This window comes from Motacilla alba, chromosome 15, assembly GCF_015832195.1.
Source record: "Motacilla alba alba isolate MOTALB_02 chromosome 15, Motacilla_alba_V1.0_pri, whole genome shotgun sequence".
In the NCBI taxonomy this organism is placed as follows: domain Eukaryota; kingdom Metazoa; phylum Chordata; class Aves; order Passeriformes; family Motacillidae; genus Motacilla; species Motacilla alba.
The window spans coordinates 1,656,692-1,682,147 of record NC_052030.1 but is presented as its reverse complement, the minus strand read 5'-3'; the positions used below and the strand labels follow the sequence as shown (position 1 = coordinate 1,682,147).

Here is a 25,456-nt window from a genome sequence, read left to right as displayed (position 1 = left end):
TGGGCCCCCTTTCCCTGGTTCTCCATGGGGCCCCTTTCCCTGGTTCTTTATGGGGTTTTATTCCCTGATCTTCTTGGGGTTCCATTCCCTGTCTCTCCCTGAGTTCTGTTCCCAGATTCTCCCTGGGGCTCTGCTCTCTGTGGGGCTCTTCTCCCTGGTTCTTTATGGGGTTCTGTTCCCTGAATTTCTGTGAGGTTCCATTCCCTGGTTCTCCATGGGTTCTGTTCCCGAATTCTCCCTGGGCTCCGTTCTCTGGCTCTCCATGGGGCCCCTTTCCCTGGTTCTCTGTGGGGTTTTGTTCCCTGATTTTCTGTGGGGTTCCATTCCCTGGTTCTCCCTGGGGCTCTGTTCTGTGGTTCTCTGTGGGGTTTTGTTCCCTGATCTTCTGTGGGTTTCCATCCCCTGGCTTTCTTTGGGACACTGTTGCTGGTTTTCCATGGGGCTCCATTCTCTGGTTCTCCCTGGGGCTCGGTTCTGTGGGGTTCCATTCCCTGGTTCCCCATGGGGCTCCATCCCCTGACTCTCTGTAGGGTTCCAGTCCCCGATTTTCCATGGGCTCCATTCCCTGATTTTCCGTGGGGTTCTGTTCCCTGTTTCCCCCTGGGTTCCCTTCCTTGCTTCTCTGTGGGTTCCATTCCCTGATTTTCCGTGGGGTTCCCTTCCCTGGGGCTGGGCTCCTCAGGGCACTGATCCCGCTGGAAGTGGGGAAAGGGGACTGACAAAAATGGGGTTTTTCCCCCATTCCCGAGGTGTCACCACCTCCGGGAGTAGCCCGGAAGGCTGGAAAATCGGGATGCGGGGAGGGGAGGGGTCACTGAGCGCCGTCCCCGCTGACCTCCCCCCCCCTCCGTCCCTTCCAGCTCACCGCCTGCCCCAGCCCCGCACCCCGGGCATGTCCCCCCAAAAAGCAGCTCCCGGCACCTCCTCGTCCCGCGCCTCCAGCCCCAGCATCCCCCGGCGCCCCCGGCCCCCCCCGACCGGCCCCCAGCCCCGGGGGGACCCCCCGAAGCCCCCCAGGCAGGAGGGTTTGCCCCCCCGCGGGGGTGCCCCCTGCTCCGGCAGCCCCTCCAGGAGCCCCGCGGAGCCGCGGGGAGCGGGGACGCTCAGGTACGGCCCCCCCGGGGCTGGGGGACCCCAAAACCGCGCCCAGGCCCCACGGCAAGGGCTCAGCCCCACGGAGGGGACCGGGGGAACGGGGGCGCTAGTGGGGAGAACATTGGGGGTGCAGTGAGGGGACTTTGGGGCAGTAGGGGGACAGTGGGAAGTGTGGGGTGGAGTGGGGTAACTGGGCTGAACTGGGGAGGGCAATGGGGAGCACGGGGGAGATCGTGGGGGGCACTGAGGGGGAAATGGAATCACTCAGTGGGGGGGAATGAGGAAATGGGGAATCACTGCAGTGGGGGGGAATGAGGAAATGGGGAATCACTGGGGGGCAGTGGGGGGGAATGAGGAAATGGGGAATCACTGGGGGCAGTGGGGGGGAATGAGGAAATGGGGAATCACTGGGGGCAGTGGGGGGGAATGAGGAAATGGGGAATCACTGGGGGGCAGTGGGGGGAATGAGGAAATGGGGAATCACTGGGGGCAGTGGGGGGGAATGAGGAAATGGGGAATCACTGGGGGGCAGTGGGAGGTACGAGAGGGTGAAATGGGGGTGCACTGGGGAAATAGGGGGCAGTGAGCAGTACTGAGGGGGCAGTGGGGTGAATTTGGGGTGCAGTGGGGGTGCACTAGGAAAGAATGGAGGGATTGGGGTGCAGTTAGGGAAGGCAGGGGAGGGGAAATGGAGGATGACAGTGGGGGTTTGGTGGGGGCCATGGGGGGCAATGGGGACAGACAGTGGGGCACTGGGAGGTGATGGGGGGCAGTGGGGGTCTGTGGGGCAGTGGGAGGAGGTAAATGGGGGTAAATGGGGGAAGCATTGGGGCATCAATGGAGGGAAATAGTGGGGGGGTAGGGGAGGGAAGGGGGCTACAAGGGGGAAAGGGGGTGTGCAGTGGGGCAATGAGGGATTTCGGGGGGTTCAATGGAGGGGGGCAATAGGGGTTCACTGGGGTGCAATGGGGGAACAAGGGGGAATGGGGGGTGGAATGAAGGCACAGTAGGGGAAATGGGGTCCAGGGGGGTGTGAAATGGAGGGGGATGGGATTGGCGGGGGGGGAATGCGGGGTGCCATGGGGGAGTTCAGAGCAGGGAGGCAGTGGGTGTGCAGTGGGGGGAAATGGGGTGCAATGGAGGGAATGTGGGGTGCAATGGGTGGGGGCTGAGGGGGAGAAGGGGAGAGTGAGGGTGGAATGGGAGGATTCAGTGGGGGTTTCATGGAGGGGGGAAATGGGGGGCAGTGGGGAGGGAAATGGGGTTCTGGGGGGTGCAGTGAGGAGGAACGGGCAGTGAAGGGGGAGAATGGGGGGGTTCAATGGGGGGGCAAGGGGAAGGGAAATGGGGTTCGATAGTGGCAATGTGGGGTTTGGCGGGGGTGCAGTAGGGATGGAAGTGGGGTTTAAGGGGGGGAATGTGGGGTGCAACAGGGATAAAGGGGGAAGAATGAACGGGTGCAGTGGGGAGGGAAATGGGGTGCAGTGGAAGGAGTGCGGGGTGCCATGGGGGAGAATGGGCAGGGGAGGGGTGCAATGGGGGGGCACTGGGGGGGCTCCACGAGGAGGGGTGCAATGGGGGTATCAGTGGGGGGCTCATGGAGGCTGTGCAGTCGGGGGGTGCCCTGGGGGGGACCCCAGGGTTCTCATCCCCCCCTCTCTCCCGTGCCGCCCCCAGGCCGCGCGCCCCCGCGCGCTCCCGGCGCTGCTCGGGCGACAGCGACTCCTCGGCCGCCTCGGCGCAGAGCGGCCCCCGCCGCCCCCCGGCCCGCCGGGACCCCGCGGAGCCCCCGGCCCCGGGCTCCCCCCGCGCCTCCCGCAGCCCCGGGCGCGGCTCCGCGCCGCTGCTGCTCATCCGCCGCCGGCCCGACGGGCAGCACTCGTGGGCGCGGGCGGAGCCCCCCGCGGCCGGGCCCGGCCCCGCGGGGAGCCTCGGAGGGCGGCGCGACCCCCGGCCCGGCCCCGGGGACCCCGAGGAGCTGGCGCGGAGGCTGCGGGCCCCGCGCTGGCTGGAGCCCGGGCAGGAGCAGCGGCTGTTCCAGCGGCTGGAGGAGGAGTTCCTGGCCAACACGCGGCTGCTGGAGCAGCTGGGGGACGCGGAGAGCGCCCCCCCCGCGCCCCCCGGCACCGCCGACTCGGCATACTGCTCCTCGTCATCCTCGTCTTCCTCCCTGAACGTCTTCGCCAAGCACGGGCTGCCCGCCGAGGACGGGCGGCGGGGCGGGAGCAGCGACGGGAACAACAACGGGAACGACGAGGGGAACGACGGCGGCTGCCCCCCGCTGCCGTCCAACCCCAGCCCGGCAGATGCGAGGCGCCGCTCCACCTTCTCCAGCTCCTCCGACGAGAGCTGCTGCTTCCCGGCCTCCTGGGACAACCGGGACACGCCGGGGAACCCCGGCTCCGACACCGACTGGGCCACCGGGGAGGACGAGCTGATGGAGGTGGAGGAGGGCCCCGGGCCGGGGGTCCCCGCGCCCCCGCCGCGGCCCTGGGCCAAGCCCCGGCTGGACACGCAGCCCCACAAGACGCCCTCCCGGATCCCCACGCCCCGCGGCTACGGGGCAGGCGCCCACCGAGCCCCGAACGGCACCCCCAGGGCCTGGGGCGCCCTGCAGAGCATCCCCTCCTCCCTCCTGGAGCCCCCCTGGGCCCCGCGGGAGCGCGAGGGGCTGGACGACAACGCGTGGCCCTGAGGGGTCGATGGCCGTGGCAGCTCCTGGCAGCCCCTGGGGACACCCCCGAGCTGCTGGGGAGGGTGGAGGTGGCACCCGGCCAGGCGACGGCCACAGAGCTGGGGTGGCCGGGACCTCTTCACGTGGTGACTGGTGGCATTAGGGTGGGTCCTGCGAGGAGCCCCCAGCCCCAAAGGGTGCCAGGGGTGTCCCCATGCCGTGGGGAGCAGCTCCACGGGGTGGGGCAGTCGTGTGGTCAGGGCAGTGGTGGCCGGAGCAGAGCTGGGAATGGGGCTGGAGAGCACCCAGTTCTCTTCCTGGTCTCTTCATCTCTCCTCACTCGTCCCCACTTGTTTTCCTTCTTGTCTTCTCCTCCCCTTCTTGCTATTCTTGTCATCCTCCTCCTCATCTTCTCTCTCCTCTCTCCTTCTGGGCTGCCTCCTCCTTCTCTTGTCTTCTCCTCTTGGCCTTCACATCCTTTTCCCTCCTCGTCTTCTCTTCTTGACCTTCCCCTCTTTTCTTCTTGGCCTCATCATCACCTCCTTGGCCACTTCCTCATCTCCTCTCCTCTCCAGTCTCCTCTCCACCCTGAGATGACTTGGGGACATGCAGTTTGTCACCACAAGCCCTGTTCCAGGGCAGGAGGGGGTCACTGTTCCCTCTCCAGCCCCCAGCTGGCCACCGCACTGCCCACAGCTCGTGTTGATGTCCCCGGGGTGGGACAGGGCGGTGTCCCCAGCCCAGGCCACCGTGGCCCCCACCCCTGCATGTCCTCTCCAGCCAGTAAAGACCAACGGAGCTGAGCCCACCATGTCTGCTCATCTGTCGGGGATTCAGACCCCCAGGCCCGAGGGAGGGAGGCTCTGGGGGTCCCAGCAGGGGTGGGAGCAGTGAAGAGCTGGGCTGAGGCTGTCCCAGTGCCCTGTACCCCATTACAGCCACGGGGACCCCTCCAGAGGTGTCCCTGGAGCCCCGAGTGCCCCATGGCCAGGGACCCTCCCCTCAGGGCTGCTGGCCCAGGGAGACGCGGGAGGTTGTGGGTCACAGGAGGGTCCAGACCTGCTGGTGGTGACCACCCTGCTGTGACTTTGGGGGTTCCAAAGCAGGGTGTCCACTGTGGTCCCTGGACACCTGCTCTGGCCCGTGGGGTGTCCCACAGCAGCACCAGTGAGTTGTGGGGTGTCCCAGAACAGGATTTGTGGCTTTTGTGGTGATCTGTGGCTTGTCCCAGAGCAGGACTCAGTGGTGCTGCTCATCACCCACCCCACAGGGACCAGCAGCAGCTCCTGGGGACCCCACGCTTGTCCCCAACCCCAGGAGGGGCTCAGGGCACCCAGACTGGACACCATGTAAGGTGCAGGGCCACCTTGGCCTTGGTGGATCCCTGAGAGGCTCCAGGAGCAGAGCCACAAGCTCTCCAGGCCCTTCCTGTCCCCAAGGGGTGACTGGCCCCGTGTCCCTGGCCCTGCCCATCTGCTGTGTCAGGCCTTGCTGTGCCAGAGGCCACTGGCCCCAGGGAGGGCTTATCTGGCCCTGCAGGGCTGGCAGGAAGCTCCCAGGATCCTGCTTCCCTCGGGGTCACCAGGCCATGGCCACCCCAGCAGCGTCCCCAGGGGCCGGTGTCACCTTTATTCAACATTCCCTTCAAACCAGTGAACATTTCAATATATTTATCTTTCATATATTAGAGATTTCCTGCTTCGAGGGAGGGGGGGACCCATGGCTTGATTTGGGGGGGAAGGGAGCAGTGGGAGCCCCAGGGGAGCACCCAGGGGTGCGAGGGGAGAGCAGAGGGAGCCGTGGGGCTGGGCTGGGGGAGAGGGGACACTCAGAGCCCTCCTGGCCCCGTGGCAGGGGCTGGAAAAGCCCTTTGTCACCTGCACCTTAAGTACAGCCTCAAGTGTGGGATCCCTGAGCCCTTCTGGGAGCTTTGGGAAGGGCTCCCATGGGAGGAGAGCCTCTGGGAAGGGCTCACCCACAGCTCTGCTGCAGCAGGGCACAAAAGCAGGGACAGCCAGAGCTGTTCCCCACCTGCTCCAGCCCCAGATCCCAGGGCTCCAGGGGGATCTGCAGCCAGAGCCACCCAATCCCACAGCACTCTGGGCCCCCCAGCGACTATTCCCAGGGTTTGGAATGCTGAACCCACCACCAGACAGCACTCCATGAGAGCCAGGAGCAGGAGCTGGGGTTTTTGGGAGCCGGAGGGTGAAACTGGGATGTGGAGGACAGGGCATCACTCACACACGGATTGCTGCAGGGATCAGGGACTGGGGACACCCCCCTGCCCCCTCTGCTCCCCCCAGCCCCCAGGAGAGGGAGGATCCAGGGGCTGGGTCCCGGGCAGGAGGGAAAGGGGACATGCACACGGATCCAGCCCTGCTCCCTCGGGCGGGAAAAGAGGAGGAGGAGGAGGAGGAGGAGGAGGAGTGGCTGCAGCAGCACCTCAGTTCTTCAGGATGGTCTCGTAGGCCTGGTAGATGTACTGGGACACCTCTGGTGCTCGGCATTTCAGGGATAACTGGGGAGAGAGGGAAGAGTGGGTCATGGCATCCCACCCCACGCTGGAGAGCCACGAGCCCCAAAGCAAGCCCTGCATGCTGCAGCACCCTCCCACGGGGCAGTCCAGCTCCTGATTTCAGCTGGAATAAGGTTATTAAACCCCTGCAAGCCCTCCCAGGGCAGAGCCATCCACATGCAGCACAGGCAGGGAACAGGCAGGGGCAACACTCCAGCTTTTGGGATTGGATTCAGTGCCTGGCACTCCAGGGTGAAGAGTTCCCCAAAAACATCCTTCTTTCCAAAGAGGAATGAGCCCCTTCAGGTGTTTGCTTAAATATTACATCAGTCCCAGATCAATTAGCTCCTCAAGCAGGGAGCTCCTCATGGAGAATCCTCTGGGATAAGGATTTTATGAGCTATCCTCATCCCCAGTGAAAGCAGGAGGGCGACGGGGACATCCCAACCCTCGGAAACGTCCCCGTCCTTGTGCCAGCCCTGCTGGGAAGGACAGGCAGGAGGCACCAGGAGACTGGCAGGGCAGGGAAAACCATCAGGGGAGGGAGGAACATCCAGGCAGCAGCCAGGGAGAGCCCAAAGCCAGGTTAAAACCAATCTCTAACCTCCAAATCCTGCAAGAGCGGGCAGGCCGGCGAGGGCGGGCGGCGGGGACGGAGACACAGAAAGAGGAGTCAGGGTGACACAGCTGGTCCCACCCCAAAGGCTGCCAGGGAGGTGGGGAGGGGACAGGGAGAGCAGGATATCGGGATGGCTCACGGGTGAGGCGTGGAGAGATCCCTGCTCAGGGAATGCTCCGAGGACAGGGTTTCACGGAGCTGGGTGGGTTGGGAGCCCTCTGTGTCCCTCAGCTGTCCCCACAGGAGCAGCGCCACCCTCCCCACGAGCGAGGGACAGCGGGGCTGGCACCAGCGCCACCAGCAGCTGGGGAGGTCCCACAGCAGGGATGTGCCCCCCAGCCCCGGGGGGGGAGCAGGCAGGGGATGATGTACCGTGAAGCTGGGGTTGCTGGGCTGGATCCGCAGCTCTGCCAGCACCCAGATGCCGTTGGTGAGCTTCAGGGACTGGTAGAGCATGTCCTGGCCCTCCACGTTCCTCTTGGCAATGGTGAAGATGTTGCTGCCTTGGAGTTTGCTGCTCACAGCATCTGGGATGGGAGAGAGAGGCTGAGGGGCTGGGCTGCCCCCCTGCTCCCCTTGGACCAGCTCCTGCCCCACCTCCTCCCCTCCTTGGCATGGAAGAGGTTTAGAGTGGGTACTGGGGAGTCAGGGCAAATTTCTTCATGGAAAGGGTGACACAGCTGTGCAGGGCAGTGCTGGAGTCCCCACCCCGGCAGGGATTGAACAGCCACGTGGGTGTGGCACCTGGGGACAGGGTTGGTTAAGTGTGACCCGAGCCAGGTCCTTGCGAGGGGGTGGGACCCACCTGCGTTGAGGGAACAGTCTTTGATCTGGAACTGGGTCTCGTTCTCGTTGGGAATGTCCTTCCAGGTGGCCAGGAACGTCTGCCTCTCTGCAGGGAGGGAGGACACCAGCGCTGAGGGAGCTGCCAGACTGGCCACCCCAAAGGTGACACCACACAGGTGACATGGCAGCCAAGGTATGTCACCCTGGCACCCGCTCCAGCAGGCTCAGGGCAGCCACCTGCTTTTGGGGGCTCACCCAATGTGATCAAGAAGGTTCCAGGGGCTGGGATGGCACCTAGGGACAGGGGACAGAGCACACCTTGCTGGAGCCATGGTCACCCCACTCACCCATCTTGCCGTCCTCCACGAACAGGATGTGCAGGGGGTACAGGGTGCTGAAGTAGAAGACGTCAATGTTGTTCTTCACCGCCACCTGGGGTGGAAGGACACGGAGACTGCAACACCTCCAACTCGCAGCAGGTTCCCAAAATGTCCCATCCCATCCCAAAATGTCCCATCCCCATCCCATCCCATCCCTCTGGAGCCAGGTGTCACTGCAGCAAGCACCTGGCTCCTGCTGTCACACCTCCCTCTGGATTTCTCCAAGGGACCCTGCCCTGTCCCCAGCTCCCCAGGAGGGGACAGCCCCGTGTTGCCCACCTGGAGGTTGTTGAGGGGCTCCATCTTCATGACGGAGCCCACGGTGTTGAGGGGCAGGGAGATCTCCACAGACTGGTTGGGGGCCAGAGGCGCGTGCACCTGCAGAGGAGCTGCTGGGGCCAGGCCGAAGCTGGGGGACACCAGGGAGGGCAGGGGGTCAGGGTGGGGACAGCAGGGGATGGCACATGGTGCTGTCCATCCAAGCCTGGCGCTCCCTGCCTTCCTCCACGGGCGCCCCAGGGATCGCCTCGCTGCCCCTGCGCCGTCCAGGACGGGGCTGGTTCCTGCCCTGCCCACCCTGGGGCAACCCCAAATCTCCCCCCTTCCTCCTCCACCCACGTGTGGGATTCCTGCAGCATTCCCTCAGTGCCTTTGAGGGAAAAGGAAGCATTGGTTCCCCAGGACAACCAACAGGACAATGAGGAATGGCCTCTTCAGCCAACTTCTTAGAGGCTTTGGATGGATGCTCATCACCACCACAGCCATCAGAGAGAGAAGGGTCATCACCAGAGGCTGTTCCCAGCCCTTGCAGCTCCTTCCTCACGCCCTTTTCCACACAAAACCGCTCCGGGCAGTGTCTCCACGGGCCCCAGGTGGCCCAGCCCAGGCGGGACTCACCTGTTGCGGTTGAACTGGATGGCAAAGTCAGACATGACCTGCAGGGCTTTGTTGGTCAGCACGAGGTCCATGGAGATGGAGCCCACCTGGCGGCTGAAGGTGCCAGAGATCTCCAGCCCCTTGGCTTTCATGGCAGGGAGCCAGACCTGGGCCAGGGGGACAAGAAAGCCTTGGGGTGCCACCCAAAGCAGAGCCTCTGCTGCTTGCCCACCTCCTCCAGGGGGGCTCTGCTGTGGGGGGTGGGCACGGGGGTCTTTGCCCCCCTTTACCCCGAGCTTGGCTGCCCCACTCACCGTTCTGGGGGCCACGTAGGATCCTGAGAGGGTCCCCACCCCACTGGTGAGGTCGAAGAGGTCACCCAGGCCGCTGCCAAGGGGTGCCCCCATGTTTGCAGGCGCCGTGGTGCTGGGAGCTGCTGTGAAGCTGCCACCGCCGCCACCCATCTGTGGGGACAAGGGAGGGCTTACAGGGGGCACCACGGGGAGGGGGACAGGAGGAGGAAGAGGAGGAGGATGCAGAGAATGAGAGGGTTTGGGTGTGAGGGCACACTCACAGCAGGGCTGCCTCCCACATCGCTGCGCAGCTGCAAGAGAAGAAAGGGGCATCAGCAGGGGCAGGGCTGAGGGCACGGGGATCCCCAAAATGTCCCCTGTGGACACTGCCTGGAAGCAGCAGTGTGGGGCAGCAAGGGCCTGGAGTTGGGATGCTCCAGTGGTCCCAGAGCAGGAGCTGTGAGGGGCCACGGCTGTTCCCAGAGGGAAGCGAGGTGTCCCTGGGGCTGGGGGGAGCAGGGGCAGCCGGGGGTGGGCAGGGGGCTGGGCAGAGGGTGATCCATACCCCTTCTGACTCGTCCCCCATCTCCAAGCAGAAGCAGGCAAGGTGGAGAGGAGAGCCAGCCACATGCAGAGAGAAGCCAGGAGAGAAGAGACAAAAAGAGAGAGAGAAGAGAAGGGGAGGAGAGGACAGAGGTTAGTCCTGACACATCTGTCTGTCTGTCCACGGCTCTCCCGGGGACAGAGCCAGACCTCATTCCCAGCCTCAGTGCCAGCCCATCACCAATCCCCGGGAGCCACAAGGTGCCAGGGCAGCACTTGCAGGGTTACAAAACAGGAAAGGCAGCAACGCTGCCTCCCCTTGGGATAAATCTGCTGGATTTCATGAGTCATGGAGGAAACTCCAAACTCTGTTCCTCCGGGGAGCCTGGCCCATCTCCAGCACCCACAGGGCAGGTGTTCCCACACAGGGAGAGGTTTCCATCCTGCCTCACCCCGAGGCCAAACCACTGCTTGGCCTGCATGCCCAGGAGGACACGCTGTCATCTCCGGATCTCCTGGCACAGGGGACACCCCAAGGGCAGGAAGTGGCCACATCCTGACCCAGCCCTGCAGCGGTTCGGGGTCAGAGAGGGGCCCCCAAGAGCAGCCACTCCTGCAGCACAGCACATGGAGAGGGAACACCCACACCAACAGAGAGAAAAGGCACGGGGAAGTAGTCGGTGGGACCCCTCCCCTCCATTGGATAATGGCAGGATAAATGAGGGTTCAGCGCCCTCTGTCCTCACCCACTGCAGGAGAGGACCAGCCCAGATGTACCCAGCTGACAAGTCTGTCCTATGGCAGACCAGAGCAAGCACCAAGCCCAGCAGGATGCCAATGGCACAGCCTGGAATCAGGGAGGAGCCCAGGAGCTGGGACGTACCAGCCTGTCCAAGCCACCCCCGAGGAGGTCCACGGCGCCCATCTGCACGGCGGAGGTGGCCATGGGGGGCCCGCTCACTGGGGGGCCCAGGTCCAGGTTGAGCAGGTCCCCGAGCAGGTCCCCCTGGGCGGGGATGACAGAGGGCTGATCTCCTGCTGGCCCCCCTGCCGGGGCTGTGTCCGGGCTCTCAGGACTCTCACCCCTGAAGGGAATGATGGGAGAGGGTGAGGAGCTCCAGCTGGGACAGGAGGTCCCACTGCAGACAGGGGTTAGCCCAGCTGAACCCTTCATCCCATCCCGGCTCCCAACACTTCAGTGGCAAGCCAGACCCCCCCCCAAGCCATCCTGGCTCCCAACATATTCCCACAGAGATCACTGGGAATCTCTACAATCCCAGTGGAGATCACCTGCACTGGGATCACTCCTTCAGCCTTTTAAGGCCAGGGCTGAACCCACACAGGCCTGCTCCTACAGAACCTCCCTTGGGGATGGGGCTCAGCTCTGAGCCCAGTGGCCCCACAGCAGCCCCACATCCAACCCCTCCATCCACCTGGAAACCCCGGCACGGCGTGGGGACACGGGAGCACTCACGAGTCCGTCCGTGGGGGCAGGCTCTTGTGCACGACTCCCCTGCTGCCCTCCACGAAGGCGCTGGGGGGTTTGTGGTACACCGAGGCCAGCGTCCCGATGTAGCAGATGAGCTCGTCCAGCAGCGTGGGCTCGATCAGATCCGTCTCCTCCGAGATCAGCGGCTTCTCGGCCAGCACCACCTCCTTGGCGGCCACGGGGTCCGTGGAGAGCAGGCGCCAGTAGATGTAGCCACGATCCCGCAGGTCGGGGTTGTCCGAGTCCTTCGGGAAGCATTGGGAAGCTGCAGCTACCACAGAGCTGCTCGGAGCAACTGCAGCTACCACAGAGCTACTCAGAGCAACTGCAGCTACCACAGAGCTGCTCGGAGCAACTGCAGCTACCACAGAGCTGCTCAGAGCAACTGCAGCTACCACAGAGATACTCAGAGCAACTGCAGCTACCACAGAGCTGCTCGGAGCAACTGCAGCTACCACAGAGCTGCTCGGAGCAACTGCAGCTACCACAGAGATACTCAGAGCAACTGCAGCTACCACAGAGATACTCAGAGCAACTGCAGCTACCACAGAGATACTCAGAGCAACTGCAGCTACCACAGAGATACTCAGAGCAACTGCAGCTACCACAGAGATACTCAGAGCAACTGCAGCTACCACAGAGCTACTCAGAGCAACTGCAGCTACCACAGAGATACTCAGAGCAACTGCAGCTACTACAGAGCTACTCAGAGCAACTGCAGCTACTACAGAGATACTCAGAGCTGCTTTCCCCACCTAAGCCCTGCCCGGAGGGATCGCAGGGATCAAAGGCCACAAGGTGTCCCCTGAGCCATGGGAGTGCCCACAGTCTCCAGGCTTTCAAATGTCAGCGATCCCAGAGGGACTTGGGACAAGGGGTGGAGGGACAGGACACAGGGAATGGCTTCCCTGTGGTTCTGAGCTGTGTTAATAAGTCTTTGAGGAATTTTTGTGGAATAGTGTTGTGGTAAGTGACTGATTGGTTGAGAGGCAGAGTTATGGGGGTTGTTGAAATGGCTGGGAGGAGTTATGGATTTGGGAAAACTGGCGTTGAGTTTGAGTGGTTTGTTGGTGTTTGAGAGGATGTGGGTAGGGGAGGGAGACCCTGCCCATCTAACCCCTGCCAGAGGGCAGGACTGGATGGGATATTGGGAGTTGGGATTGGTCCCTGGCAGGGTGGGCAGGCCCTGGCACAGGGTGCCCAGAGCAGCTGGGGCTGCCCCTGGATCCCTGAAGTGTCCAAGGCCAGGCTGGATGGGGCTGGGAGCAGCCTGGGACAGTGGGAGGTGTCCCTGCAGGCTGAACAAGGGGATCCTTAAGGTTCCTCCCAACCCAAACCATTCTGAACTAAGCTCCAATTACCTGCTGTCACATGAGCAGGCCATTCCCACTGCCCCGGGGGATGGGAAGCCCTGGGAAACTCTCCCAGGTGTGACCCACCTGTGTGGCCAAGCTCAGCACCTGCTGCACCAACTCCTGAGTCTCCGTGGGCTTCTTTAGGAACAGCTTCACGATGGCTGTCAGCAGCTGCAGCTGGACCTGTGGGGGACAGACAGACAGACAGGTCACACTGTGTTCGTGCAGGAACACATGGATTTGCCCCAGGACCTAACCCCAACCTGCCTTTCAAGGGACCAAAGGCACAGTGACCATGCCAGTGGCAGTGACACACAACAGGGCACCTCACCTGGCCCCTTTCCAGCCCTTTTCCACACCCTCAGACACAGCTGAGTCCAACATCACGGGGCAGGATCTTGGGAGCAGTTACATGGTCCCACAGGGCACAGGCCAGAGCATCCTTTGACTTCCACATGGATAAGCAGCAGGAATTCCCCTCCCAGCGTCTCAGGGAGCCTGGATCTCTGCCTTTGCTACTCAGCATTTGCAGACTTTGCCCTGTTCACTGTCACTTGGTTACAGGGTGTTTTGCAGAGTTTTCCAGAGCTGGAAACTCTCCAAAATTCCACAGGCAAACCCACTGGCCTCAGTTGCCCTGGGAGACAGGGCAGGCACTGCTCCCCCTGCTCATTTCCCAGCTCCACAGGGATCCTGTGCTGGCACAGCGGGATAACCAGGTCCCTGCCTGGTGCCTCCCAACCACGGAACAGAGAAGGGACTTGGGACAACGCCATGGTGGCACTTCACAGAACCATGGAAGAGCTTGGGCTGGAAGGGGCCTCAAATCCCATCTCATTCCCCCTCTTGCCATGGGCAGGAACACCTTCCACTCTGCCAGGTCACTCCAAGCCTGGACCACATCCTACACCCAAACCTGCCCCAAGCACCTGCACCAACAATCCCTTCAGAGCAAACTGTCCCTGCTGCACCTAGCAGGAGCTCTGTCCCAGTGTCACCCCGAGGCAGCAGATCCCTGGCACACCTGGGTGCTCTCATCATGGAAGCCCTCCAGGAAGCTCTCCAGCAGCTCGTCGGCGTTGTCGATGCGCTCGGCGTACTCCCCCACGATCCAGATCATGGCAGCCCTGGCCTCGGGCTCGTCCAGGGAATCCAGGTTCTCACAGAGCGTGGCGATCACACTCTCGTACCTTCCCGAGGGGAGGAGAGCAGAAAGCTCACCCAGAGCAGGAGACGCGAATCCTGATCCACCCAAACTCCAAACCACCTCCCACTGCCCACAGCAGAGCTGTGGCCAAGGGCACCCTGCCCGGGGCTGGCCCCTCGCCCCATGGGCAGTGCCCACACTGATGGCAGGGCACATTCCCTGCTCCCGAATGAACCCAGAGCCAAGGGCTACTCCTGCAGAGCTCTGCTCGTTACCAATTCAGTTCATTAGTATTTATTACCACTATTAGTCCCCGGCTTCCTGATTACAGAGTTGCCTATTCATCCTGGCTCAGCTGGAACATTCCCTCCCCTCCCCTCTCCTCCTGCTGCCCTTGTTCCAGCATCAGGAGCTGCACTGAGAGCCAGGGACAGTTTCTGCTGACACAAGGGACCTGCACATCCCTGGCAGCTCCTCTCCATTTCAGTGCCTGGATCTGGGACTGCCACCATCCTGGGGCTGGGGACAAAAAAAAACCCAAAGCCACCTGTGCTGGGGGGGAGGCTCCAGGGGCTTCATCCCACCAAGAGCTTGTGGCCCCCCAAGCACAGAGGGGAGGGAGGAGCTCGTGTAGGACCAGGAGCACCCCGGAGAACCCACACCCCAGGAGCCCCCACGCACTTGTTGGGGTACTTGCGGAAGATGTCCTTGATGACCACGATGGCCTCCTGCACCACGTAGTTGACCTTGGTCTGGATGAGGTCCAGCAGGGTGCTGACACAGCGCTCGGCCGATTGCTGCCAGAGGGACTGGGTCACACAGGGACAGTCCCCCCTCCCATCCCAAACCTGCCACTGCCTCTTATCCCCCCCAAATCCAACCCACAGCACAACGGGGGACACTGAGTGTGGTCTGCCCTTCACATTCTGGTGCACCTCCTCCTCATCCTCTCTGCACATCCCCACAGGCTCCTCTCTCCCCATGGGAAGTGTTCCAGCCATGCAGAGCCACCTTTCCAGGGAGGGTTTTAATAATCCCCTTTGGAAAATTATCCCCACAGGGAAGCAAAGCCTCTGAGCAGCCCCTCAGGAAGGAATGGATTCCCTCCCAACCCCTCGGGAAGGGACTGGCTCCTTGCCAGCCTCTTGCAAAATGATTGGGACCTTCCCAGCCCCCTGGGAAGGGATCAGCTCCCTCCCAGCCCCCTGGGAAGGGATCAGCTCCCTCCTAGCCCCACTCTGGTCCCCAACAAGCCACTGGTATCACCCACTGCATTCCTGGCCCTGTTCTAGGCAGGGATCCTGAAGCAGCTCCAGTTGCAAAGGATAAGGGGATGGAGGACCCTCCTGGCACTCCCCTGATCCCTGTGGACCAACCATGGCTCATCCCCACGCCTGGGAAGGCTCCAACTTGCAAATACCTGGGATGAGATGGCCACCACATGCTGGAAAGTGCCACCCTGCCCACCCACAGGTGCCACAAGGCCCAGCCGTGTCCCAGCCCTCACCTCCACCTTGATGGCACAGCGGCCGATGGCTCTCACCGCCTTCCTGACAAAATCCACATCCACCTCCGTGGCGTATTCCTTCAGCTCTGCCAGCACCTGAGGGGTGGCACAGCACAGTGAGAGGTGGCAGCAAGGCACAGGCACCAGGAGAGGGGACACAGCACAGTGAGAGGGGGCAGCAAGGCACAGGCACCAGGAGAGAGGGACACAGCACAGTGAGAGGTGGCAGCAAGGCACAGGCACCAGGAGAGAGGGACACAGCACAGTGAGAGCCTGGCAGCAAGGCACAGGCACCAGGAGAGAGGGACACAGCACAGTGAGAGGTGGCAGCAAGGCACAGCCACCAGGAGAGCGGGACACAGCACAGTGAGAGGTGGCAGCAAGGCACAGGCACCAGGAGAGAGGGACACAGCACAGTGAGAGGGAGCAGCAAGGCACAGGCACCAGGAGAGAGGGACACAGCACAGTGAGAGGTGGCAGCAAGGCACAGGCACCAGGAGAGAGGGACACAGCACAGTGAGGGGGGCAGCAAGGCACAGGCACCAGGAGAGGGGACACAGCACAGTGAGAGGTGGCAGCAAGGCACAGCCACCAGGAGAGCGGGGCAGTGACCCAGCACGAGCAGCAGGGTGGGACAGCTGCTCCCAGCAGAGCTGGTGCTGGCACTGGGGCAGCCCTGGGTGCCCCAGCCCTGCTCCTGACCTGGGCTATGTTGGCCTGGGAGGCCAGGCGGATCATGATGTCCAGTTTCTCCAGTTTGACGTAGATGGGGTCGTTGTACTTGACAAAGAACACCTTCATCTCGTGCTTCAGGATCTCGGGCCTGGGGCGGCGAGAGGCAGCGTTATGGGGGACAGGCACTCACTTCCACCCCAATCCCAAGGTTCTGGGGGCCTATTCAATGCCAAGGAATCCAAATCACCATGGTTATCCCCCAGGATTCTGTCCCTTGGCTCCCCTTTGCTGGCACACAGGGGACAGAGCACAACCTTGTCACAAACACGGGCCAGACGTGAGGCAACGGGGGACGTTTGTCCTGCCAAGGCTGGAGGGACGTTTTAGTGGGAGCAGGGACACAAATCCAGACCCCAGGGCTAGGCTGGACCTTTCTCACCCTCTCTCTAAGCTGAGAAAGAGCTAGGCCAGGTCCAGCTCCAAGCTGCCTTCCACATTCCCACTCCCAGGGACACTAATTGCTTTCCACTTCTCTCAGAAATTGCTGCTATTTTTAAGAGACGACCACGGCGCTGACTGGGAGGAGAACAAATCATCTGACCAGGCTGGGGCTCTCCAGCTGCCACTCCTGCTCCAGGCACACGTGTGGGGCCTCAGCCACCTCCAGGATTTTAGATCGGCAAAGGGACAAAAGGACTCTGAGCACTTGTTCAAAGAGGACAACTGTGGAGAAAGCAGCTGGCAGCACAAAATTCCTTTCCTAGACACGGAGGGACTACTCCAAAGCCTCACAGCTTTTGGCTTTGCCATCCTTTGCTGCCCCAAATGAAGAATAAATGAAACTAAAGGATACATTAAACTGGAGATCCCAGCTTAGCTCCCTGCTCCTTCCCTCACCTGACTGACTCATGGGCAGGCTGGACAGGCCTTGGAGCAACCTGCTCTAGTGGAAGGTGTCCATGGCAGGGGATGGGATGACAGGAGCTTTAAGATCCCTCCCAACCAACCCATTCCATGACTGTCCTTGGATTTTAAATAACAGAGAAGAAAACACCCTAGAGGATGTGTTGTGACACTGTTGCAGTCAGAGGGATTGAAGGTCCTGTGGCTAAGAGGGGACACCTGGACACCCACCTCTTCTGCACGATGAGGTTGATGTTGCGGAGGGCCACGTACTGCAGCTCAGGCTCTGCAGACAGCAGAGTGACCAGTGGTGGGGCCAGCTTCTTCAGGAGAGTGCCATAATAATCCAGGTCCTTGGACAGCATCTCCATGAACTTCATCAGCACCTTGACAGCCGACAGCACCACGGCAGAGTTGGCGTGGGACAGCCGCGGCGTCACCCGCTCGCAGATGCTGCCAGGGCGAGGAGGAGGGAAAGGAAATGATCCCAGCCCTTCCTCCTGCTGAAAAACTCCTGCCAGCATGGAGGAAGGACTTGCAGGAAAGCTGAGGGGCACCTGGGACCTTCCCAAAGAGGCTGAACTGGCTCCTGAATGCCCCAGTGAAGGTTATTCCCCAGGCCCTGCAGAACCCTCTGGCAGTGACCCCGTTTCGGGGCTCCCCGGTGCCCATCGTCCCCTGCAGCCACATTTTAAGCAGCTCAAGGAGCACAATCCCAGTGCCAGGGCTCGCTACAGGACCAGGGCAGGCTCCAGATGGCCATGCCCAAGGCACAGGTCCAGCAGATGCCCGCTGTCCCACCTCCTGCAGCAGGGTCAGGAGGATGAAGACTCTCCTCAGAGGAGAAGGGGCAGCGCCCAGCCCTGCCTGCCCCCTCACCTCTGTGCTTCCCGGTCATCCTTGGGCATGTAGTTTGCCAGGCAGTCCAGGATGAAGATCTGGCCCCACTCAGTGCATTCATTGAGGGCTGTGAGCAGCTTGTTGATGGACTGGGGGTTGAGGTCCAGCAGGTTGCTGCTGGGATGAGACTCCGCGATTTCCGACAGCGCTGCCACCGCGTTGGCCACCACCTGCCAGGGGGGACAGGACACGGACTGGTGACACCAAATGTGGCATGAGGAGAGGAGCTGCCTCCTCACTACGAACCCCTCACATCCCACTTACATCTGGGCTCCAGCTTCTCCCTCCCCACAGCAGATCTGAGGGGGATGGATGAGCCATCCCCACCGGCACGCTCCCACCGCCCACGCCGCATCTCCAAAGGCTCCCACATGTTCCACGGAGTCAGCCTTGGCTTCATGCCCAGCTCCCTTCCCCAGAGCTTTCCACACAGCTCCTGGGCTCAACACTACACCCAGGGTAAGACTGGAAAAGCAGGAAAGGCTGTGGGAAGAGAAACCCTGGGGAAAGGTGGTTTTAAAGTTCCCCGTGCCTGGGGAAAGGGAGGGAAGCCAAAGCCTAGCTGGCAGGAAAACCAGAGGCAAAAGCCACTGGCTCTGTGGTATCAGAACCAAGCAGCAGCTTCCCTGTGCCCTGAGCCACCTGGAGCAGCCTCCTTCCCACTGGGAACAGAGAAATAACACACAGCCACAGGGCGGGAGAAACCCTCTGTCCAGGACACAGGGTTATGGGGCAGGGAACACAGCCTGCAGCCCTGAGAAGCAAAAACTCCCCAGAAGTGGTTTGTTAACACCACAAAGAGAGTCTGGGAGGAAGGGAGGTGGACGTGAACACGATGGGAGAGCGGTGACTGCCATTGGGACGAAGAGGAGGCGAAGAAGGCAAAATCCAATCACCATGGGGTTGGAGTCTGAGATGAGATCCTTGAGGGTGTCCAGGAAGCCCTGGTCCTCCACCAGCTGGGCGTTGATGTCGTGCAGCTTGGCCACGCAGACGGCGGCCGTCTTGCGCACGTAGGGGTCCTCGTCCTTGAGGCACTTGCGCAGGGGCTCGCACAGGTACTCCGTGATCTTGTCCACGCGGATGCAGCCCATGGTCCTCACAGCCAGAGCCCGGATCAGCGGGTTCGGGTCCTCACAGTCCTGCAGGGAGCACAGGGAGGGTGGCTATTACTGTGATCAGGGAGCCCTGACAGGCAGGAATGATGCATCTGACTCCATGTTCTCAGAAGGCTCATTTATTGCTTTATGATACAGTATTATATTAAAGAATACTATACCATACTACAGAATACAGAAAGGATACTTACAGAAGGCTAAAAAGATAATCATGAAAACTCGTGACTCTTTCCAGAGTCCCAACACAGCTTGGCCCCAGTTGGCCAATGAGTGAAAACAACTCCCAGCAGAATTTAACGAAACAATCGCACATTCCACACGAGCACAACACAGGAGAAGCAAGTGAGATAAGAATTGTTTTCCATTTCTCTGAGGCCACTCTCGCTGCCTTTCACCTTCCCAGGAGAAAAACCCTGGCGAAGGAATTTTTTCAGAGAATGTGAATGCCACAGGCTATCCTGGGCTCCTCAGCTATTTCCAGGGCGTTCAGGTCCTCCAGGAGGATTTGGGTTCAAGTCCCGAGGTTTTCATGTTCTGCTCTTGAGAATAAGTCACCCAAGAGAAGTTTCTCTCTTGTCCTGCACCCACTGAGTTCCAACACCACCAATCCTCACTCCCACAACTCCTCAATCCATCTGGGAACCCCATGTCCTCATCACTTACAGCAGGTACCTGAACCAACCTGATGCTGGAAATGGACATTGGGATTATTACATGGGGTTCATCCTCCCTGAAAAGCCTGAACTCCCTCTAAAGCCCACCAGTTTTTTTCCCTGAGTGATTTGGCAATATCCTGGCTCCTAACACACTCTTCAGTTCCCAGCTCCAACGGGAAGATCACGAGGGATTTCTCAGCCCATAAATTCACATGACAGCTCTCGATCACGGGAGCTGCCCACACCCCTCACAGAGCGAGCGGCACAGGACAGCTGCCAAAAAATGACTTTCTGCATTACTGGACAAATTCAGTATGTTTTCTAGAGCTTGGAGAGCCCTTCCTCCAGAAGGGAGAGGCTTTGGAAAGCTGCCCACGCTCCCTGATTGGCAGCCTGGCACGGTGAGCTGGCAGGTGATGTCCCCTGCGGCCCCAGGACACCGAACCCTGTCCCCTCACCTTCACAAAGGTGTTCACAGCCATGATGGCCATGTCTGGCTGGCTCTTGGCGTAGTTCATCAGGTAGAGGTAGACCAGCTTCTTCAGCTCTAGGTTGTCTGTCTGCATGCAGTTCACCACGTCCGGGAAGAGAGCGCTGCAACACAGAGAGCTCAGTGAAGGCAGGACACGGCCACGCTGCCCACGGATCCCCTTCCCATGGATAACCTGCTCCCAAAGCTGCTCCCAAGGCCAGGAGAACCCAGCTCTCTCCTGGGAGCCAGGCTGGGAGAGCTGGGGGTGCTCACCTGGAGAGGAGAAGGCTCCAGGAACACCTCAGAGCCCTTTCCAGAGCCTAAAGGGGCTCCAGGAGAGCTGGAGAGAGACTGGGGACAAGGGCCTGGCACTTAAGGACACAGGGAATGGCTTCCACTGCCAGAGGGCAGAGATGGATGAGATATTGGGGATTAGGAATTGTTCCCTGTCAGGGTGGGCAGGCCCTGGCACAGGGTGCCCAGAGCAGCTGGGGCTGCCCCTGGATCCCTGGCAGTGCCCAAGGCCAGGCTGGACAGGGCTGGGAGCAGCCTGGGACAGTGGGAGGTGTCCCTGCCTATGGCAGGGGGTTGGATGAGCTGGGCTTTAAGGACCTTTCCCCATCCAAACCATTCCATTCCATGACTCCATGATTCCATGACCTGAGCCGACCCTGCAGCAGACATGGCTGAAATTCCCATCCCCAGTGGATTTTTTAATGGATCTGTATCAAAACCAGCCCTTGATGGACCAAAACTGAGGTTTCCCACAGGGCTCTGCTGCATTCCCACTCCAGGGCACATCCACTGCCCCAGGAGAAGGTACTGGACAATTCTCTCAGGCACAGGGTGGGGCTGTTGGGGTGTCTGTGCAGGGCCAGGAGCTGGACTGGATGACTCCTGTGGATCCCTTCCAGCTCAGGATATTCCAGGATTTTATGCATCATCACAGGATGGTGCCAAAAGGAAGAGCCCCGCTCCCCTGGGTGAGTCTGGAACACCAGGATACTCTGCTGGGATGGAGGGGAAAGCAGTGGATCTGCCTGCACAGAGCTGGGGCTTCCCAAACATCCTGGAGCTGTGGGATACCAGGGATGCTGCTTCATCCAAAGACAGACAAATAGACAATCAAACCTCCTCAGGGCAGGCACTCAAGATCCCAGGGCTAACACAGGGGATATTCCACCCTGACAGATGTCCCAAGGCTCCTGGAAGCTTCTCCACCTCCACAAACCAGCCAGCCCTGACAGGATCAAAGCCAGGTCCCCCCTAAATCCAGGGAATTGGGCTTCGCAAAGCTGCTGCCCACCCGGGCTGGCCTCACCCCGGGTTAAACCAGGCTTTGCTGGCACCTCCTGGAGAGCAGGGAGCTGAGCAAACTGCTTCCCTGCAACCTGAAACAGGCACACACAGAAAAAATGGGCTGACACAGCCACAGGATCCTGGAATGGCTTGGGAATCACGGAATCTCTAAACTTATCAAGTTCTACCCCCTGCCATGGCAGGGACACCTCCCACTGTCCCAGGCTGCTCCCAGCCCCAGTGTCCAGCCTGGCCTTGGGCACTGCCAGGGATCCAGGGGCAGCCCCAGCTGCTCTGGGCACCCTGTGCCAGGGCCCTGCCCACCCTCACAGGGAACAATTCCTAATTCCCAAGATCCCATCTAAACCTCATTTAGCTTACAGCCCTTCTCCTTTGGCCTGTCACTATTTGTCCATGTAAAAAGCTGTGCTCCCTCTTTTTTCAAGCCCCTCCAAGCACTGGAAGCTCCTGCCATTTCCATGTGATTTGCACAGTGGTCTCAAGATGGACACTCCTGCTGCTGCTGCTGCTCCGGGAGCCAGGGATGCCCCAGTTCTCCCAGCCCTGAGTGTGTTTTCCCTCCATTTACTCTCAAATGCACCATGAAAATCAAATTGCTGATGCTGCCGGTGCCGGGACAGGTCCGTGCAGGAAAAGGCACGGAAGGAGCCACGTGCAGCTCAGCCAGATGGAAAAGGAAGCAGGAACAGCAGCAGCTGCCTGACCTTTTGGACTGGAGAGGCTGTAAAGGGTTTATCAGCATCCAGACACTGCCACCAACCCTCCAAGGGGGTCCTGCTTGTTTTTAGTAACACACAAAGGAAGTGGGAATAATCCCAACAAACTGATCTGGCAGCCAGACCAATCCTCTTTTAGCCAGATTACAACAAAAGCCAGGAGAGCCCCCACCTGCCAGGTGGCCACGTGGACACAAACTGCACTCCAGGAGGCAGAGCTGCAACCCGGTGAATCCCGAGGGGAAAAGCAGCATGGAAACCCCCTTGGAAGCAACAGGGGGAAAAGGGAACCCAAAAGCCAGCTGGGTTTGGCTGGGGCACATGGGAGAACATAATGAAGGAGAGGTTTAGGGAAAATTTCATGAAAAGGTTCTTCCCCCAGAGGGTGCTGGCACTGCCCAGGCTCCCCAGGGAATGGGCACGGCCCCGAGGCTGCCAGAGCTCCAGGAGCCTTTGGCCAGCGCTGCCAGGGATGCCCAGGGTGGGATTGTTGGGGGGTCTGGGCAGGGCAGGAGTGGGACTGGATGATCCCTGTGGGTCCCTTCCCACTCAGGACACTCCAGGCTGCAGCCCCAGCACACACCTGACGTCCTTGCCCACAGTCATGGAGGCGATCACCTTCTTCACAGCCTCCTTCTTCTTCTCCTTCTTGTCGCTGTTCAGCTCAGCCTTCAGCTCAAATATCTCCCCTGGAGAAATGGGAAAAGTGGCAGCTCAGGGATTAGAGGAAGGGGTCCCTGGGTGAGCACAGCTCCCACCTGCTGTGTGACAGGGTTCCTCTGCCACCCCTGAAAAGAGAGATTTACCTTCCCCAGCACCCCCCGAGGCTGGGGCTGCTCTGGGGGCTCAGCTCTCACCCATGGCAGTGGAGAATATTCACCTCCTGCTGAATCCTTGTGGCTCCTCCAGCCCCACAGGGATGGGAGATGCTGCAGGAGCCAGGAGCACCCCACGGGCACTGGATGGGGTTATCCTGAGGGTTTTTTTGGCTGTGGGGTGGTTATCCCAGCCCCATGAGGCCCTACTCTTCCCAGGGAGGATGGCAGGTGGATTTTGGGCACTGCTCCTCAAGGCCATACGAGGAAGAGTGGCTCCCAAATCCCTCCCTGGCTGTGGCAGCAACCCCCCAGCCCAGGGCAGCATCTCCTGCCCTCCTGAAGCCACGATGAGCTCCTTACTCCCTCCTGGGCTGGCAGATTGAAGAGGAAGATGCCACATGGCTTTTCTCCACATTAATTCCTTGGTCTGGAGAGTGCTTAAGGCCCCGAGCGCTGCCCGGGGGAGCTCCTGAGCTGCTAAAGCCGATCACCAGCTGCCACCAGCCCTGGCTGGGCTCAGGGGGCTGGGGACAAGGTGGCCTGACCCCACAGCAGCCCAGGAGCTGCTCCAGATCAAGAAGCAGGGTGGGGTGTCAGCCACAGCATCCCGGGGGACTCTGGACAGGAGTTTCCCAACCCTCTCCACCTGGTTTACACAGGAGTAAGAACCAGCTGGTGATTTTGGGATGAACTGTGATATTCCTGCTCCTTCCCTTACCTTTCTTGGTGGTGGTGAAGTACTTGGAGTCCGTCATGGTGGTCTCCAGCCAGCAGCACGGCCCTGGAGGAGAGGCAGAGCACAGAGGCTCAGGGCTGATAACTTCCTTGCAGGGATTGGTATGGAGAGCTCCAGGAAGGAAAAACACCGGGGAGGGAAAGAGTTTGGGATCTCATGGGAAGAGTCACAAGGAGGAGCCCAATCCCTAAGGGAGGGTGAGCACCTCACAGCACCGTGATGGGGAATCAGGGCTCTCCAGAGAGGATGTGCAGGAGGAAGGGAACCACTGAAGATTCCAGGGCTGCAGCCCTGACTTTGCTCATCCCATCCTGCACAGAGCCAGGCAGCAGGGGCTCAGTGATCCCCCCTGGACTGGCCTCTCCTCATCCAAAAAATGCTTTCTTAAGGAAAACTCAGAGCCAGCCCTCCCTCTCACCTACACAGGGAACAGCTCAGGGCTGGGGACAGGAACGGAGCCAAACCCCAGGCTCAGCTCGACGGGACAGCGCGGCCGAGGGGCACGGATCTGCCAGATCAAAGGGAGCCTCTCCCACAAACCAGCCCTGCTCCAGCAGGGTCGCTTTAAATTCCAAGGGTGTGAGGTTTCAGCCCAGCACTTGAGGCTCTATTATATAATTCAGGCAGTTTAGGGCAGATTTAGGGCTCGGCAGGCTGAGGAAGGAGATGTGCAGCCCTTCAGAAAGGTCAGAGGGGATTTGGCTTTTATGGCTGGTTTTCCCATCTTTTCTTCAACAGGGAAGGAAGCAGAGGCTCGTCCTTGAAAGCCTGCAGTGGCCTTGCTGTTTTGGAGGGGCAGGAATACAGGAAGCAAAGCCAAGCAAAAAAAAAAAGAGATTAAAAAAAAGAGCTTGCGGATGGGTTTAAAATGCAAATGAGCATCTTGAAAGCCAAATGCAGCAGGAGCACAGAGGAATTGTGTCCTCTGTTCCCTGTCCAAGCTGGAGAGGGATCCCCAGCAGGGATAAAAAGAAAATCTGGATGAAATCTGGGGGTTGAGCAGGCTGGGCAGAGCACACGGCTTGGCAGGGAGGGAGAGGGAAGGAGTTTGCGTGGGTTTGGGGCTGCTCTGGGGGCTGGCAGCACCATCCTGGTGCTATTCCAGAGGAGGAAGCACGGCACCACACTCCTACAGCCCTGCCCCTCGTGAGACAGGACACTCCTCCCTGCCTCGGTTACCTGGGATTGATTCAGAGCCTTTTTTATCCCACTAAGTCGATGGCTCTCCAGGGAACAGCGGGAGCTCCGGGCTGCGCCGCAGCTCTCTGCACCTCACTGCAGATCCCGTCCTGCCAGACTGGGAGGAAGGAAGGAAGGAAGAAAAGAGGATTCACTGCAGTCCCTCTGATTCCAGGACCTGGCTCACACTCAGCCCTGCTCTGCAGAAGTGCCTGGAAAGCAAACTGGAAGCTGAGCAGGGAATCTGTGCAGGCAGCTAGCAGACATGAATCACACCGGCCGCTTCCCTGCAGCTCCCCGCTCTCCCAGAGCCAGGGAAAGCACAGCCTGTGCTTTTCCCAGCCACAACCCCACTGAAAAAACCCCACTGGTTTCAGAGGCTGAGACAAGCACCCATTCCCCCACCCCTTTAGGCCCTGCAGCAGCCCCAAGAGGGAAAGTGGCTCCTCCAGCTCGGGAATGAAGGCGCAGCCCTCGCTCCTCACAGCACACAACCTCCCCCGGGGCAGGCAGCACGCCAGGGCCTGCAGCAGGGGCATGAGGGGACCCAAAGAGCTGCCACAGCCCAGCCCCCCGCACCCTGTGTGTCCCCGGGGCTGTGCCAGGGTGACAAGGCAGGGCTGGCTGCCAGCCGCAGGTGCGTGCCCACAGCTCAGCCCTTGGCAGGGGCCAGCGCTGCCGCCT

The 25,456-nt window shown here is 60.7% G+C and overlaps 2 protein-coding genes and 1 non-coding gene across 12 annotated transcripts in view; 1 reads left to right on the top strand and 2 right to left on the bottom strand.

The window, feature by feature from the left end:
- Positions 1–5,453, top strand: part of GAS2L1 (growth arrest specific 2 like 1) — an 11,125-nt gene extending 5,672 nt beyond the window's left edge. For 3 of the 5 annotated variants that reach the window (XM_038152294.1, XM_038152297.1, XM_038152296.1), the window contains exons 5-6: positions 861–1,107; positions 2,773–5,453. In XM_038152294.1, the coding sequence (XP_038008222.1) occupies positions 861–1,107; positions 2,773–4,572 (2,047 nt within the window). In that variant the 3' untranslated portion in view covers positions 4,573–5,453. The remainder of the gene's footprint in view (positions 1–860; positions 1,108–2,772) is intronic. The other 2 variants (XM_038152298.1, XM_038152299.1) reach the window with 1 other exon arrangement.
- On the bottom strand, positions 5,425–25,383 carry AP1B1 (adaptor related protein complex 1 subunit beta 1). Of its 6 annotated transcripts, XM_038152300.1 has the most exons (24): positions 24,773–25,383; positions 23,576–23,638; positions 22,623–22,728; positions 19,990–20,125; positions 18,654–18,899; positions 17,737–17,927; positions 17,089–17,310; positions 15,982–16,102; positions 15,280–15,375; positions 14,454–14,569; positions 13,650–13,815; positions 12,710–12,808; positions 11,256–11,515; positions 10,665–10,866; positions 9,804–9,824; positions 9,520–9,549; positions 9,260–9,409; positions 8,967–9,112; positions 8,349–8,478; positions 8,037–8,121; positions 7,709–7,795; positions 7,276–7,430; positions 6,889–6,897; positions 5,425–6,287 (listed from the first exon to the last, which is right to left on the bottom strand). In XM_038152300.1, exons 2-24 carry the CDS (start codon positions 23,610–23,612, stop codon positions 6,213–6,215), a joined length of 2,886 nt encoding a protein of 961 aa, XP_038008228.1. In that variant the 5' UTR covers positions 23,613–23,638; positions 24,773–25,383; the 3' UTR covers positions 5,425–6,212. The 6 variants fall into 6 exon arrangements, with proteins under 6 accessions (XP_038008228.1, XP_038008230.1, XP_038008229.1 ...); XM_038152302.1 differs by lacking the exon at positions 9,804–9,824; XM_038152301.1 differs by lacking the exon at positions 6,889–6,897 and having other exon boundaries at positions 24,773–25,382.
- LOC119707675 lies at positions 8,768–8,872 on the bottom strand. The gene has a single exon (XR_005258809.1). It is a non-coding gene; the product is annotated as a small nucleolar RNA SNORD125 (small nucleolar RNA).
- Positions 25,384–25,456: the final 73 nt, after the last annotated feature.

What these genes read in the sequence shown, in the direction of transcription:
- AP1B1 (XM_038152300.1), bottom strand. Translation starts at nt 23,612, where the DNA reads ATGACGGACTCCAAGTACTTCACCACCACCAAGAAAG. An exon ending in ATCCAGTTCAACCGCAACAG is followed by an intron (nt 8,479 to 8,966) that starts GTGAGTCCCGCC and finishes GGTGTCCCCCAG; the next exon opens with CTTCGGCCTGGCCCCAGCAG. An exon ending in AGCCCCTCAACAACCTCCAG is followed by an intron (nt 8,122 to 8,348) that starts GTGGGCAACACG and finishes CTTCCACCCCAG; the next exon opens with GTGGCGGTGAAGAACAACAT.